The sequence below is a fragment of the Microcaecilia unicolor genome, chromosome 9, assembly GCF_901765095.1.
Source record: "Microcaecilia unicolor chromosome 9, aMicUni1.1, whole genome shotgun sequence".
NCBI classification, from domain to species: Eukaryota; Metazoa; Chordata; class Amphibia; order Gymnophiona; family Siphonopidae; genus Microcaecilia; species Microcaecilia unicolor.
Genome location: NC_044039.1, coordinates 172,777,910 through 172,792,930, shown reverse-complemented (window position 1 = coordinate 172,792,930; position 15,021 = coordinate 172,777,910). Strand labels below are relative to the sequence as shown.

Sequence of the window (15,021 nt, the reverse complement as noted above, 5' to 3'; positions counted from 1 at the left end):
CTTTTGGGATAGAAGGGGAGACTGCTTTCAAATTTGAAGTTAATTTGAGAAGGAAATCTATTCAGCTCAAACAGCTAATGATCACTGTAGGGGCAGCTTTCTTTTTGAAACTACCCTGCAACTATGTAATTAGATATCATGCAAATATATTCATCTTCTTTGGGATATCAGGTGCCTCGCCCCGAGATACTTTTCTTTTCTTAATGTACTGACTGGCCATGTTATCTAGTGTGTGGGGTTTGGGGTCCAGAGAAGATTATTTATTGTGGATGCACTATAGATTGCTATAGATATTTTGCTTTTATTTCTCTCCTTTCACCTTGATGTGGACTTGAGGTTCACTTGTGCTATTTCTTGGTTTAAAAGCAAGTTTTATTTTTTGATATTACTTAATATAATTTTTCAATTATACTTTATTTAGTGTTCAAATCTATATTTTGAAAATTCTTAATAAAAGCAGTGTTATAGGCAGGTTTTTTTTAGATTAAAAAAACAAACAAAAAAAAAGAATTATAATTGAGGAAGGGAGAGAGATATCCCCCTCCTCCCAAATCACTCAGTGAAAGAAGCATGTGTGTCCTGATCTTCCTTCTAGTACAGGCTACCAGTTGCAACATGTATCAGTGCTCAAAAATGGTTTCTCCTGTTTTATTACTATGGAGAAATTATGGCCTAGAATACATCTGCAATATGTCTAAAAACAAAAACATTTCTACACTTAATTCTAAAGTTTGTAACTAAGACTTTCTATATTGTGTATAACACTAATTTTGCTTGTGTATTAACATCAAAAGATACAGGCAACACCAGGTTTTCTGCATATCCACAATCTAGAACCATAGCCGAATTAATTCCAAGAGTCAAAAGAGCCATCAGGTGACTTGGAGCAAATAAAACCGATGGAACCTGTGAAGAAAACAAGATAGCATACACTGTAAAAGCAAAGACATCAATATCTGTATCCAGGTAAAAGGAAAGGGGATGAGATTTGATATACCGCCTTTCTGTGGTTACAAATCAAAGAAGTTTATATATTATATAAAGGTATTTGTTTTGTACCTGGTGCAATAGAGAGTTAGGTGACTTGCCCAGATTTGCAAGGAGTTGCAGTGAAAGTTGAATCCGGTTACCCTGGTTCTCAGGCCACTCCACTAACCATTAGGCTACTCTTCCACTATACCAACCATAACCATCCTATCCTCTCCAGATGGTCCATCCAAAGCAAAACCTAATGACTCGATTCTGAATTTATGCATACAGTACGATGTTTCTATCATCTACATCCTAATTACAAAAAATATATATTTGATTGGAGTTAACAAATCTCAACTGCAAAAGCACCCATTAGAAAATCTAGGTGGGATCCCATTTCCCCAAGTGGGAGTGAAAAACTGAAATTAATTTTTGTTTTCAAGGTTGGGAAGGAAATAGGAGTATTCAAGTTGGTCAAAATTCTTCCAAACAGCAGCATATTTTCAAGCTTTGAAACTTATGTCTCTGCCTTACCAACTAGAAATGAGATTATTCTCCTTGTAAAGCAGCCCCAAAACACACAAGATGTGAATACAACTCTTTCCACCTTCTGAAAAGATTCAGGGCTGCAGAGAGGTGGGGGGGGGAGGGCAAGATTCTCTCTCCTGCTCCTGATGGGATCAGGCGCCAGGCCCCCCTTAGAGGCCGGGGAGGAGCAGACAGGATTCCAAATTGGATTCAGGGTCCCTGGTTTGGCTGGCGGGGGTCCCCAAGCCCCGCCAGCAGAAGCCATCCTCCAGCGCTATTCTCTGCCATATTGCCTACCCTGTTTCCCCTCACGTTGTGCATATACTGTTTTAGTGAAATTGAACATGCAAGACACTACACGTATGCTTAATTTCATCAAACCCGAGCGAGGGAGGCGCAGCAGCTGCAACCTGAGTAGAGTGGGGGGGGGGGGGGGGGAGGGCGGCAGCAGAGTCCTGCCCCGGGCCCGGCTCTATCTCTTGACAGCCCTGAAAAGTTTAACTTGGCTCACCACTCCTAGCTAAATCACTCTTACATTCCAGCTCTCCAATTTTGTAAATTATAGTTAACTAGTGCCAGAAGTGCCATACCTCAAAATACTTGAAGAGAACCTTAGTGAGTGTTTCTCTGAAGTGTGAGGGACTTAGCACAGATTCTACCACCACAACTCGTCGATCCCTCGGATTTACCAATACGTGTCTGCAAAACAGAAGGCATTTACTAGGTAGAAATGATGGGATAGTCCGATTATGTGTGAATCTTTCGCAGAGCTAAGACAAATAATTTAGTGAAACCCCCTTATAGTAAACTGTTTACCACTGAAACAAAATTTTCCTTCTTAATTAAGCCTAACACGAGACACATGTTGAACTGAGTGAAAGAAAAGAAGGCCCATAAAAATTATTTCACATTTAAAGTGATGTGAAAAAAATCCCCTGCCCCATTTCCCCTATTATTGCATATATGTCATACTGGATTTGATCCTAAACAAAATGTAATACGAGACACAGGGAACCTGAGTAAACACGTAACACAGCTTTTAAATTATAGTTTCATTTATTTAAAAACAAAGTTATCTAACACTCATATCACTCACAATTACTTAAATCAACCATATTTATTTGATAATTAGATTCAGCCAACTGAACACACAGCCAGGCTTGATTGCAGTCAGCCCTGTTGAATCTAAACCTCACTATATAGTTGAACTATACCATGATAGTGGTCATTACAAAGTTTTTACAAGAACGCTATGCTGTAATCAAGGGAAATTTCAGAAGACATCAGAAAAAAAGATTGTTGAAATATACTAGTCTAGAAAGGGTTATGGAGAAACTAGGTCTTACCTGAATTTTCTTTCCAGTAACCCTTCCCACTATTCCAGAACTGGTGGGGATAGTTGTGTCCATTGACCAGCAGGTAGACATAGAGAACTGAAAAGTAAGTTGAGACATCTCTCTCTTGGCATCCAGTCCAGCTCCTCAGTATTTAAACAGATAAGCAGTAAAGAGAAACTCAGAATCAACACAACAAACTTTAACAACTCGCTAACCTAACACTAACCAGACGAGCAAACGCGTGTGGACCTCTCTCTCACCTCTAGACAACTTGTAGAGAAAAAAAGAGATATACAGGAAGCACCATGCAAGGTGAGTGTCATTATCTGACCCATTACTTTACACCAACAAAACATCTCAGGACATTCAGGGGGGCCTCTGGAATAGTGGGAAGGACTAACAGAAAGAAAATTATCAGGTAAAACCTAATTTCTCCTTCCATTACATAGCTCCTCACTGTTCCAGAACCTGTGGGATGTTCAACAGCAAGCCCTAGAGTGGGTGGGATTCTGGCACCGCCGCCCTGAGGACTGAAGACCCAAAACTGGCTTCTGAGCTCACCGCAATGTTCACCTTGTAGTGCTTGGCAAAGGTATGCAGTGTCGACCATGTCACCACCTTGCAAACATCTAAAAGAGACACAGTAAGTTAGTTTCTGCCCAGGATGTCGCTGTATGCCTCGTAAAATGAGACCGTAAGGCCCAAGGAGCCTGCTTCCCTGCAAGCAAATATGCTGACATAATAGTAACTGTGGGCTTGGAAGCCAAGAAACCAAGCCCCTGTTTACCAAAAAGCACAGTCTGTCCAATTTATGACACTCATTCATGACTTTCAGATATCTAATGAGGACTCTACCCACATTGAGAAGCTTTAAGGAAGAACACTGAACCACTTTGTCCTCTCTGCGAAAGGCCAGAAGCTCCACAGATTGGTTGAGATTAAATGCACTTTCAGAAGAAAGGAAGGAACTGTGCATGGGAAGACACTTGCCTCTGAAAAGCGAAGAAAGGGATCCCGACAAGAGAGCCTGAAGCTCCGAAACCCTATATGCCTATGCAACAGCCACCAAGAACGCTGTCTTTAGCATAATATCTTTCAAGGAGGCACTCCAGAGTGGTTCAAAAGGAGGCTTCTGAAGAGCCTGAAGGACTAAATAAAGGTTCCACTCAGGACATGACGCACGAAAGGGAGGCTGCAAGCAGCTCACTCCCTGCAAGAATTAAATGATATCCAGGTGAGCCGCAAGAGACATCTTCTGTAGTCGGCACCTAAAACAGGCCAAAGCAGCAACTTGATCTTTAGAGAACCCAACACCAATACTTTCTGAAGACCTGCTTGGAGAAATGCTAGGATATGCATGATTTGAGCAGAGAAGGGAGAAAGTCTGTACTCAGAACATCAGCCCTTGAACGTCCTCCACACCCTTGAATACATCATGGATATAGAGCATTTCCAAGCATGAAGAAAAGTAGCAATGACCAAATCAGAATAACACTTTTCATCTCACCTGAGCCCTTTCAATGGCCAAGCTATAAGACCTTGCTTCAGTAGGCTATGTACCTGCGGAAGATGGAGAGGACCCCTGTCTAGCAGTCAAATCAAGTCCGCATACTATGGCCTCTGCAGCCAATCCAGGGCTATGAGAATTATTTGACCCCAGTGCAACGCGATCCTTTTCAACACACGGCCTACCATGGGCCAAGGAGGCAAGACATACATTAGATGTCCAGAAGTGGAGAACCTCATCGGTCCATTATCAGCTGAAACCCCTGACTGAATATAGTTCCCATTCTCCTGGGTCCAAGGATTGCCTGCTAAGAAAGTCAACCTCCACATTCAAGGACCCCGTCACGTGAGCTGCAGACAAGCAGAGATTTTTTTCCACCCAACTCATGAGGGAGGCTGCCTCCACCACCATTGAAGGACTGCGGATCCCGTCTTCCTCGTTGATATAAGCCACCGTCGTCGCACCATCAGAGAAAACTCGGACTGGGCCCACACCAGAAAGAGTGAAGTTGCGTATTTTGCACTGCCCTGAGCTCCAAGCAATTTATCGACCACCAAAACTCCTGTTCTATCCAGGTGCCCTGTGCTGCATGGAATTTGTAATGAGCTCCCCAACCTGACTTGCTGGCATCTGTTATCACCATCTCCCATTGTGCTATTGGAAAGGGAGCTCCAACGGTCAAATTCCAAAGCAACAAACACCAGGGCATACTCTATCTGGCAAACAGTGTCCAAGGAAGATGAAGGTCGTATGTCTGTGACCCTAGAGACCAGCGGCTGAGAAGAAAGTCCTGAAACAGCCGCAAATGAGCCCTTGCCCATGACACAACTTTCATTGCCACCATCACCGATCCCAGAACCTGGATGTAGTCCCAGACCCTGGGCCTGCCTTGACTGAGAACAAGATGAATCCTGTTGAAACAGCTTTTGACTTCTGCGCTCCATGAGGAAGATCCTCTCCCATGCTGTACGGAATAGAACACACAGAAACTCCAGCATCTGTGATGGAGTTTGTCTGCTGTTCTTAATAGAAATCAAACAAAAGAAAACATGGAAAAGAAAATAAGATGATACCTTTTTTATTGGACATAACTTAATACATTTCTTGATTAGCTTTCGAAAGTTGCCCTTCTTCGTCAGATCGGAAATAAGCAAATGTGCTAGCTGACAGTGTATATAAGTGAAAACATTCAAGCATTACTATGACAGTCTGACAGGGTGGGAGGGTGGGGGTGGGTAGTAGGTATGCATGGGGACATCAAAGCATATCATTGATATTCTAACAGGATGGGTGTGGATAGGTGAGAGGAGGGGTGATCAACAGAGACTTACAGCTTTATGGTTTATAATGGGCTAGGAAACCTAGATCCTTGTTAAATCCTTTCTGTTTGGTGTTAAAATATTCAATCATTCTGACTTCAAAGGTCTTACGTTCTTGTATGGTTTTAAAGTTACCTTTCAGGATTCTCACTGTGAAATCACTGGTACAGTGTCCTGGTCCTGTAAAATGCTGACCAACAGGGGTGGGAGCCCTACTGGCACCAGTATTGTTCATGTGATGTCTATGTAAATTGAATCTTGTCTTAAGCATCTGGCTCGTTTTTCCAATATAACAGCCTTCGTTACATTTTTTACACTGAATGATATATACCACATTGGAAGATGAGCAAGTGAAAGATTCCTTTATGTTAAATATCTTTCCTTTGTGGATGACTGTGGGGTCCTGTGAAATGTTTTGGCATAGTTTGCAACTGGATAAATTACAGGGAAGTGTGCCCTTCTGTTCCTTTTCAGTCTGTGATGGAAGTTTACTTCTGATTAGCTTGTGTTTTAAGTTGGGTGGCTATCGGAAGGCCAGTACCGGTGGGGATGGGAATATCTCTTTCAGTAATTCATCCTCCTGGAGTAGAGGTTGTAGATCTCTTATGATTTTCCTCAGTTTTTCCAGCTCTGGATTGTATGTCGCTACAAGGGAGATTCTGTCTGTGGCTTTTTTCTCCTTGTACTGTAGTAGATTCTCCCTGGGTGTTTTGAGGGAGGAGGCAATATTCTTGGAGATTATTTTGGGGTTGTAGCCTTTCTGTTTGAAGGATGCAGTCAGGCTTTTAAGGTGTCTGTCTCTGCCCCTGGGTCAGAGCAGATACGGTGGTATCTTGTGGCTTGGCTGTAAATGATGGATCTTTTTGTATGTGAAGGATGGAAGCTGGAGTTGTGGAGGTAGCTGCATCTGTCTGTGGGTTTCTTGTATATAGATGTTTGTATACAGCCATCACTGATTTAGACCGTGGTGTCCAAAAAATTGACTTTTTCTGGGGAGTAGTTAATTTTGAATCTGATTGTAGGATAGTATGTATTGAAGGAAGAATAAAATTGTTTCAGAGTTTCTTCACCCTCCGTCCAAATCATAAAAATGTCATCGATGTACCGGTAGTATTTTAGAGGTTTGGTCTGGTGTGTATTCAGAAATGTCTCTTCCAGCTCAGCCATAAAAAGGTTGGGATATTGGGGTGCTGTCCTGGTGCCCATTATTTGTAGATAGATATCATTGTTAAAGCGGAAGTAGTTGTGAGTTAAAATAAATTTGATTAATTTTGTAATAGTTTCTGGTGAGTATTGATGGTTCAGTGTGGATGTTCTTAGGAGTCTCCCACATGCAGCTATGCCATCTGTATGTGGAATGTTGCTGTACATCCATCGTGACCAGAAGGGTATTAGGTGGTAGTTGCTTGATATTTTTCAATTTATTCAGAAAGTCTGTGGTGTCTTGTATGAAGCTGTTAGTTTTGTGTACGAGAGGTTTCAGAATTCCCTCTATGAATCCAGATATTTCTTCCGTGAGTGTGCCAATACCTGATATGATTGGTCTGCCAGGGTTTCCCGGTTTGTGGATCTTGGGTAGCATGTAGAATGTGCCCACAGAAGGTTGGTTTGGTATGAGTTTCTTCAGGTGAGGCTGCGCTTGTGTAGGAAATGTTTTGATAAGGTCTTTCAGCTGTTTTGTATAATCCTGTGTGGGGTCCTCAGTTAGTTTCCTGTAGTATTTATTGTCTGAGAGCTGTCTGTGCCCCTCTTCAATGTATTTTTGTGTCCATAATTACCACTGCGCCTCCTTTGTCTGCGGGTTTGATGATAATGCGTTCGTTAGTTTGTAGGGTTCTTATGGCCGCTCTTTCTGGTGGGGTAAGATTGTACAGGATTCTCTTTTGTTTGTTGGAAAGTTGGGATTTCACCCTATGTCTGAAACTTTCTATGTAATTATCCAGCTTGTAGTTTTGTCCCTCCTGTGGGGTGAAATAAGTGTTCTTTTGTTTAAGACTGTAGGTTTCCTAGCCCATTATAAACCATAAAGCTGTAAGTCTCTGTTTATCACCCCTCCCCTCACCTATCCACACCCATCCTGTTAGAATATCAATGATATGCTTTGATGTCCCCATGCATACCTACTACCCACCCCCACCCTCCCACCCTGACAGACTGTCATAGTAATGCTTGAATGTTTTCACTTATATACACTGTCAGCTAGCACATTTGCTTATTTCCGATCTGACGAAGAAGGGCAACCTTCGAAAGCTAATCAAGAAATGTATTAAGTTATGTCCAATAAAAAAGGTATCATCTTATTTTCTTTTCCATGTTTTATTTTGTTTGATTTCTATTGATAACCTTAAGAGTGGACTAACACGGCTACCACACTCCTCTGCTGTTCTTGAAACTGATCACCCAACCCAATGTTGTCCATTGCTAACACATGGTCCGATTAGGATGATGCACGAATAAGCCAGTCATAGAGATACGGGTGAACTCCGATTCCATGGAGCTGAAGGAAGGACGCCATCACCACCATAACCTTGGTAAATGTTCTAGGAGTTGTGATGAGACTGAAGGGCAAAGCCCTGAACTGGAACCGACAGCCCAGCACTACATAATGTAGAAACCTTTGATGTGGCAACCATATGGGTATGTGCAAGTATGCCTCCTTGAGATCGAGGCAGTTAGAAATTCTCCCACTTGAACCAAGGCTATGACTTCTCTAAGTGGGCCTTTTACAAAGCCGTGCTAGCATTTTTAGTGTGTGCTAAACATGAGCATAAGTTAAACACTAGAGACACCTATATATTGCTATGGGCATCTCTAGTGTTTAGTGCACGCTAAGAATTAGCGTGTGCTAAAAACGTTACTGCGCCTTTGTAACAAACCCCTTTAGTGTCTCCATGTGAAGGCGGGACACTCAGAAGCAGCGGTTTAGTCTTTTCAGATCTAAGACTGGACGAAAGGTGCCTCCCTTCTTTGGGACAAGGAACAATGGCCCAGAGTGCCAGTAAAGAATCTACAATTGTCTGAACCTCAACCACCTTGATTCCCTTTGCAAGAAGAGATGAGCGACCAATCAGGAGAACTCCAACTTGTAACCTTCTGGAAGAATATCCAGAACTCACTGGTCTGAAGTAATTCTGACCCAGTCCCCCTGAAACTCCTGAAGACGTCCTCCCACCAGAGGAAGAGAAGAGTGGACCAGTCTCGCATCACTGCAAAGCTCTGGAGGCACTGGGTGCTCTAGCTCCCTGAGAGGAGGACTTCCTGTCCGCATGAAAGGAAGACTGGCATGTCTGAAAGTGGGACTTCTGACCATATTGCTGACAACCACACCGGTACCATCTGCTGTCTTGAAACTGACATCAAGAGCCCACTGAAGACGGATGACCAGAGGCTTTCAGCTTATCCTCCAGTAACCACTGAGACTTAGTTTCTCATAGTTCTTTCACCAAGTTACTGAGATCTTTTCCAAATAGCCACTTGCCCCAAAAGGACAGTTTAACTACACATGACTTTTGATGTTGCATCCGCAGTCCAACGACGCTACCCGTGTTGCCGACATGCCGTGACAGCCACAGAGATACTGCAGGCTGTAACTCGTAACACGTAGCACCTGCCAAGTAGGCCAACCCCTCTTCCAGCAAGGCATTACAGTGCCCATCTTCTATTGCTTACTGCTGATGCCACTTCAGGCATGCTCTTGCTATGAACAAGCTGCTCAGTCACTTGAAGGCCCAAAGAGGCCACTTTAAAGGCTTGTTTCAGCGAGCCTTCTAGGTCTTTTAGGGCAATGTCTCCTTTCACCAGCAAGGTAGTCTTCTTAGTTAATGCCGTGACCAGGGAGCCTACCCTGAGAAACTGCAATTTAGCTTTTTCCTCCGGAACTAACAGGTAGAGGAGAGTCATAGCTCTTCTCACTCTCAGCCCCCAGTCTAGTGAGACTCATTCTGCTGTAATCAGGTCCCGAATGTCTGGATGCATTGGGAAGGCCTTAGAAGGACCTCTAAGCCCCCTCATGATCAAAGATGGAACTCCTGACACTGAAGCAGAAGGCTCCTCAATGGAAAGAACCGCCACTGCCTCAGAAATAACAGTACTGAGCTTCTCTTTATGAAATAACTTCAGTACTTTTGGATCATCATCCTCAGGAGCTCTCCCTCCTCTAATGGCTCCTTCAACAACTGCTCCTCTGAACAGATCGAGGCCACATAAGGAGGGAGAAATAGAGATAGCCTCTGCCCACTTTCAGTTTGAGAGATTTGTGTCTATATGGATTGTGAACCACAAACGTCTGCAATTAAGATTTCCAGTTTATGCGTCATGAATTAACAGGAATACGTCTGCACGTTAAGTGAAATGTGCAACATGATTATTGTGGACTATGAAGAGTGATTGAGAATGACAATTTAGTATTTTTGTACTGTGATCGTAATCAATTGCACATATATGGTAACCCTGATTAATAGGTTGAAGTATTACTATTCATTGTGGATATCCTGAAAACCGACTGGCTGGGGTGCCTCCAAGCCCAGGTTTGGGAACCACTGGCCTAGACAAAATCCTGACTTGAGCCCAATAGAGATGTTGTAGCATAACCTGAAATAAGCAGTTCATGTATGAAAACCTACAAATATGTCCAAATTAAAACAGTTCTGCAAAGAAGACTGGGAAAAGATTCATCAATAGCAATGTGAAAGACTGATATGGAAATTATACGAAGAGTTTGGTTGCAATTATTGCTGTTGAAAGTGGTGTAGAGTCATTAAGTTTAGGGAGAAGTTATTTTCACATGGGTGATAGGGGTGTGGAAAGACTTGGTTCCTTAAATAAATGATGTAACAATTTAAAAACTGTTATGTGTTTCTTCAGGATCCTTTTGTCTAATATTACATTTGTTTAACTATTCATTCAGTGTGACATGCAATTAATAGGAGAAATCAAGAGGGGGGAACTCCACATCACTACATACAAAAGCATTCAAAACTCCAAATGCAAAACAAATATAAAAGTGAATGTGAAATATTTCTTGCCACTGTTGGATTATTGCAATTCCTTATATGGTGGAATCTCAGTTAAATTGCAACATCGCTTATAACTGATACAAAACACAGCAGTTAGACTGATACTTAGTAGAGGTTGCTTTGATTCTGTGTCTAGCTTTATGAAAGATCTTCACTAGGTGCCTATTAAACAACAGATTAAATTTAAGTTAGTTTGCTTGGTTTTTAAAGCAATTTGCGGCTTCAATGGGCTATCTCACATCTAAAAACATATACCTGGATAGCCTGGACAAGCAAATTAAACGGTCAGAAGTCTCTCCTGGCCGTTTAAATTGCTTTGAATATTGACCTCAATGTGTCTGCATTGTTTTGCAGAGGGAAGATTCAAACTATACAGCTAATTAACTGTAGATCCAGTACTACATGGTACACACTCAAATGAGTGAGGGAAGGGATGATTCCTGAACTGATGAGAAAGAATGATCGCCAATTGAGAGCTGGAGAGAACAGAACTAGTGCCCCTACTGAAGAAACATGTAGACAGAACGGAAGCAAATCAAGAGCTCTTCTCAATGAAATTGGAGCAGTCCCCTTCCTCTAATGCCTCCTTAGAAAGGAAGTATGCACTATGGCAGGGGAAAGACTGACAGTTACAGGGACAGTAAGCACAGCTATTCTACTGTCACTGCAAGAGGCAGGACAAAATAGGAGGCTTAGAGTAGTACGAAAAATGAGATGACAGGGAGCACTGAGGAGCTAGAGGAGGGGAGAAGAAACAAATTAGGAAGGGACAAAAATAGAAAAGGAAAGAGATGAGCATCGAAAGAAGAGGAAAGGCTTAGTCTTAAGTCTGGTTACACTACCAAAATGTCAGAGAAATCCCAGTAAACCAAAGAAAAACATAGTACATCTCACCTGAAATAGAGCATGTGAATAAATTCCTTCAGGTATGAATACAGTTCTTCGGTATTAATGTTATACTGGACAACTTTTATAGGCTGCAGCAAAGCAACAAAACCATGTTTGAAAACGTAAGCTGTGACAGGCTTATTATACAACAAATATTTACTACATACAGGGTCTGCATGAAACTAAGCAAAAATGACAACTTAAAAATCATGGTATCAAATAACTATATATACATTTCACAATCAGCATATTTTGTACTTGAATCAAATGAAAGGATTTGAGCAAGCAAGAAACAAAGTGAAAAAATAAAAAATAATATGGGTTAGAGTACTTTTGAAATATTGCATAGTTTTCTGTTTAATGATTCTCAAGCAAAAGGATACAGCACTACTTGGCAAAGGAAACAAAGTACCTTAGAATCACCAGGTCTCCGTATTTCACTGGGGATAATACATCTTGGCCCTGTTTCTCCTGCAAATCCACATCTAAGAAACGGTGAAAACAGAATGCGATATAAATCAATGATAAAACCTCTGCTAAGTATTTATTATTCAGTATCTAAGAAATGGAAATCAGTTAAAAAAAAAACCTGTTTGTTTGCAACATTTCACCAGTTCTCATTCTCTCTGCTTTTGAGTCCATACCCTCTCTCTCTCTTGGTCCTGAACCTACTTTGTGCTTCAGGGTTCAGGGATAGGAATTTCTCCACCCTGACTGCCTCTCCCCTCTTCCTCAGATCCAGGGTGGGGATTCACCATCATCCTCTTTCCTTCCAGGACCTGGAAAGGGGATTCCTGACCCGGAGCTGATGTCTGAAGAATGTGTGTGCATTTACTGATGGTCATTTTGTAGCAGCTGCAGTAAAAGCCTCTTATAACCATATTTCACTATTTTTCTTACACACATATATTTGCTAGCAGGTGGCAGATGTAAGGCTTGCTTTTATTCATACATGTTGACAAATTATACAGTTAACACAGGGCCATTTAATTAACTCAACGGCCAGATATCTTGCCCTCTCATTATGAAGATAATAGGGAAGAAGTGGAGGCCACACCAAAAATTACCCATTTTAGGGGGTAATTCAGGAAAGGTCACCAAACTATAGCCGGCAAGAATTACAAGTATATAAGTGTTGCCATACTGGGACAGACCGAAGGTCTATCAAGCCCAGTATCCCATTTCCAACAATGGCCAATCCAAGTCACAAGTACCTGGCAAGATCCCAAAACAGTACATTTTATGCTGCTTATCATAGAAATAAGCAGTGGATTTTCCCAGGTCCATTTTAATAATGGCTTATAAACTTTTCTTTTAGGAAGCCATCCAAACCGTTAAGCTAAATGCTCTTACCACATTCTCTGGCAACTAATTCCAAAGTTTAATTACACACTAAGTGAAGAAATTTTTTCTTCGATTCATTGTAAATTTACTACTTTGTAGCTTCATTGCATATCCCTAGCCCTAGTATTTTTGGAGAGTAAACAAGTGATTCACATCTACCCATTCCACTCCACTCATTATTTTATTGACCTCTATCATATTTCACCTCAGCCGTCTTTTCTCCAAGCTGAATAGCCCTTCAGCCTTTCCTAATAGGGAAGTCGTCTCATCCCCTTTATCATTTTCGTTGCCCTTCTCTGTACCTTTTCTAATTCCACTATATCTTTTTTGAGATACGGTTACCAGAATTGCACACAGTATTCAAGGTGCGGTCGCACCATGGAGCAATACAAAGTTATTATAATATCCTCGTTTTTATTTTCCATTCCTTTCCTAATAATACCTAGCATTCTATTTGCTTTCTTTGCCGCCCTGGACGTTGGGGCGGTGTTTTTTGGAATGCATCTAAGGCGATCATGCGGGGATTTATTTTGTCATACACCTCTCATAAGAAGGTGCAAACAGTGAGAGATTATCAAAGAAAATTGAATGCAAATGAGCTGCTCGCAAAAATAGTGAGCAGCGCGGTAGAAGAAAGCCAGCTGATAAGCTGCGCTTGCGCAGAACAGTTAATCACTAAGCATGACTGCTCTGTGCATGCTCAGAACAGTGTGTGCTATCCATGGTTTTCATACATGCATACAAGCAGTGTGTACGAAAGCCGTGGGTACAGGAAGGTTTTGCCCGTCTTTCTTAGAATCACTCCCCCGGACTGTAATTGGAGCAGCAGGAAAAGCCCTGGGAATCCTGCCCACACAACTCAGCAGGAGCCCAGCAGGAAGTTCGGGATGTTCAGTGAAAGTTGAGAAAGTTGAGAAACTTTTTCAGGCAGTAGTGAATCAAAGTTGGTCCATGATCGGTCTGCTGGATATTCCCCGTGTATTGGGTCTAAACAATCAAGGAGATTTGTGTATTCCGTTGTGTTATTGGGTATCATAGATTGTAATTTTCTGATTTTCTCTTTGAAGTAATTCACAATATTATTCGCTGATTGGGTATCACTGTTGTTAGAGGTAACCAGTGTAGTGTTCAGTAGGTTATTTACGAGTTGGAAGAGTTTGTGTGTATCCTTGTATCCTGGTCCGATTTTAGTTTTATAATATGCTCTTTTGGTTTGTCTGATGGTGTATTTGTATTTTCTTTGTAGTTGTTTCCATTCGTTGCGAGCTAAGTTGTTTTTTTTCTTATTCCATGCTCGTTCTAATATTCTGACTTGTGTTTTTAGATCTTTCAGCTCTTCGTTATACCATGGTATTGAGTTTTTCCTGTGTGAGGTTCTGGTTTGGAGAGGTGCTATGTTGTCTAATATGGTGCTGCATCTGTTGTCCCAGTCATGAAGAAACTGGGGTGAGTTAGTTGGTGTTGTCAATTCATTATCATAGAATTGTTGCCAGAATATTAATGGGTCTATTTTTCCTCTCGTGGTTTATGTTCTTTGTTCCTGTTTGTATTGTGAATGTTTTGTTCGCCATTGGAGGGATAGGTTCGCTTTGTAATGATTGGACCATGGTGTGGCTGTCCATTTTGTGTCTTTTAGTCTGAGGTTTAGTTCGTGAGAGAATTTGTATGTGATTATGTCTAGTGTATGTCCTTTAATATGGGTGGGTTGAATGTTTGGCCACTGGAGCTCCCATAGTTGAAGGAAGTCTTTGCATTCAATCACATTTGTTAAGTTGGTGTTCTCGAGGTGAAGGTTGACGTCACCTGCTATAAGAAGGATTTGGGATGAAACACACGTGTTCGATATGAAATCCATTAAGTGTGTTTGGCAGTCTTGCCAATTGCCTGGTGGTCTGTAGAACAGGATAAGGTTTAGATGGTCCTGTAGGGTAGGGTGATTGATTCTGACGGAGGCAATTTCAAGTTGAGGAAGTATTGATTCGGCTGTTGTTGTGACGGTGAATTGGGATCTGTAGATTATAGCTAAGCCTCCTCCTCTTTTTCCGTTTCTCGTTCAGTGGGTTATTTTGTACCCTGGAAGGCATAGTTCTAAGATTATGGGGTCTTTGAGG

At 41.7% G+C, this 15,021-nt stretch overlaps 1 protein-coding gene across 1 annotated transcript in view; it reads right to left on the bottom strand.

Moving 5' to 3' along the window:
• The window catches only part of ACTR10 (actin related protein 10), a 49,006-nt gene that overhangs the window by 30,511 nt on the left and 3,474 nt on the right, over positions 1 to 15,021 (bottom strand). The window contains exons 2-5 of the mRNA XM_030214079.1: positions 11,979 to 12,051; positions 11,573 to 11,655; positions 2,091 to 2,199; positions 799 to 906 (exon numbers count right to left, since the gene is read on the bottom strand). Of these exons, the coding sequence (XP_030069939.1) occupies positions 799 to 906; positions 2,091 to 2,199; positions 11,573 to 11,655; positions 11,979 to 12,051 (373 nt within the window). The remainder of the gene's footprint in view (positions 1 to 798; positions 907 to 2,090; positions 2,200 to 11,572; positions 11,656 to 11,978; positions 12,052 to 15,021) is intronic.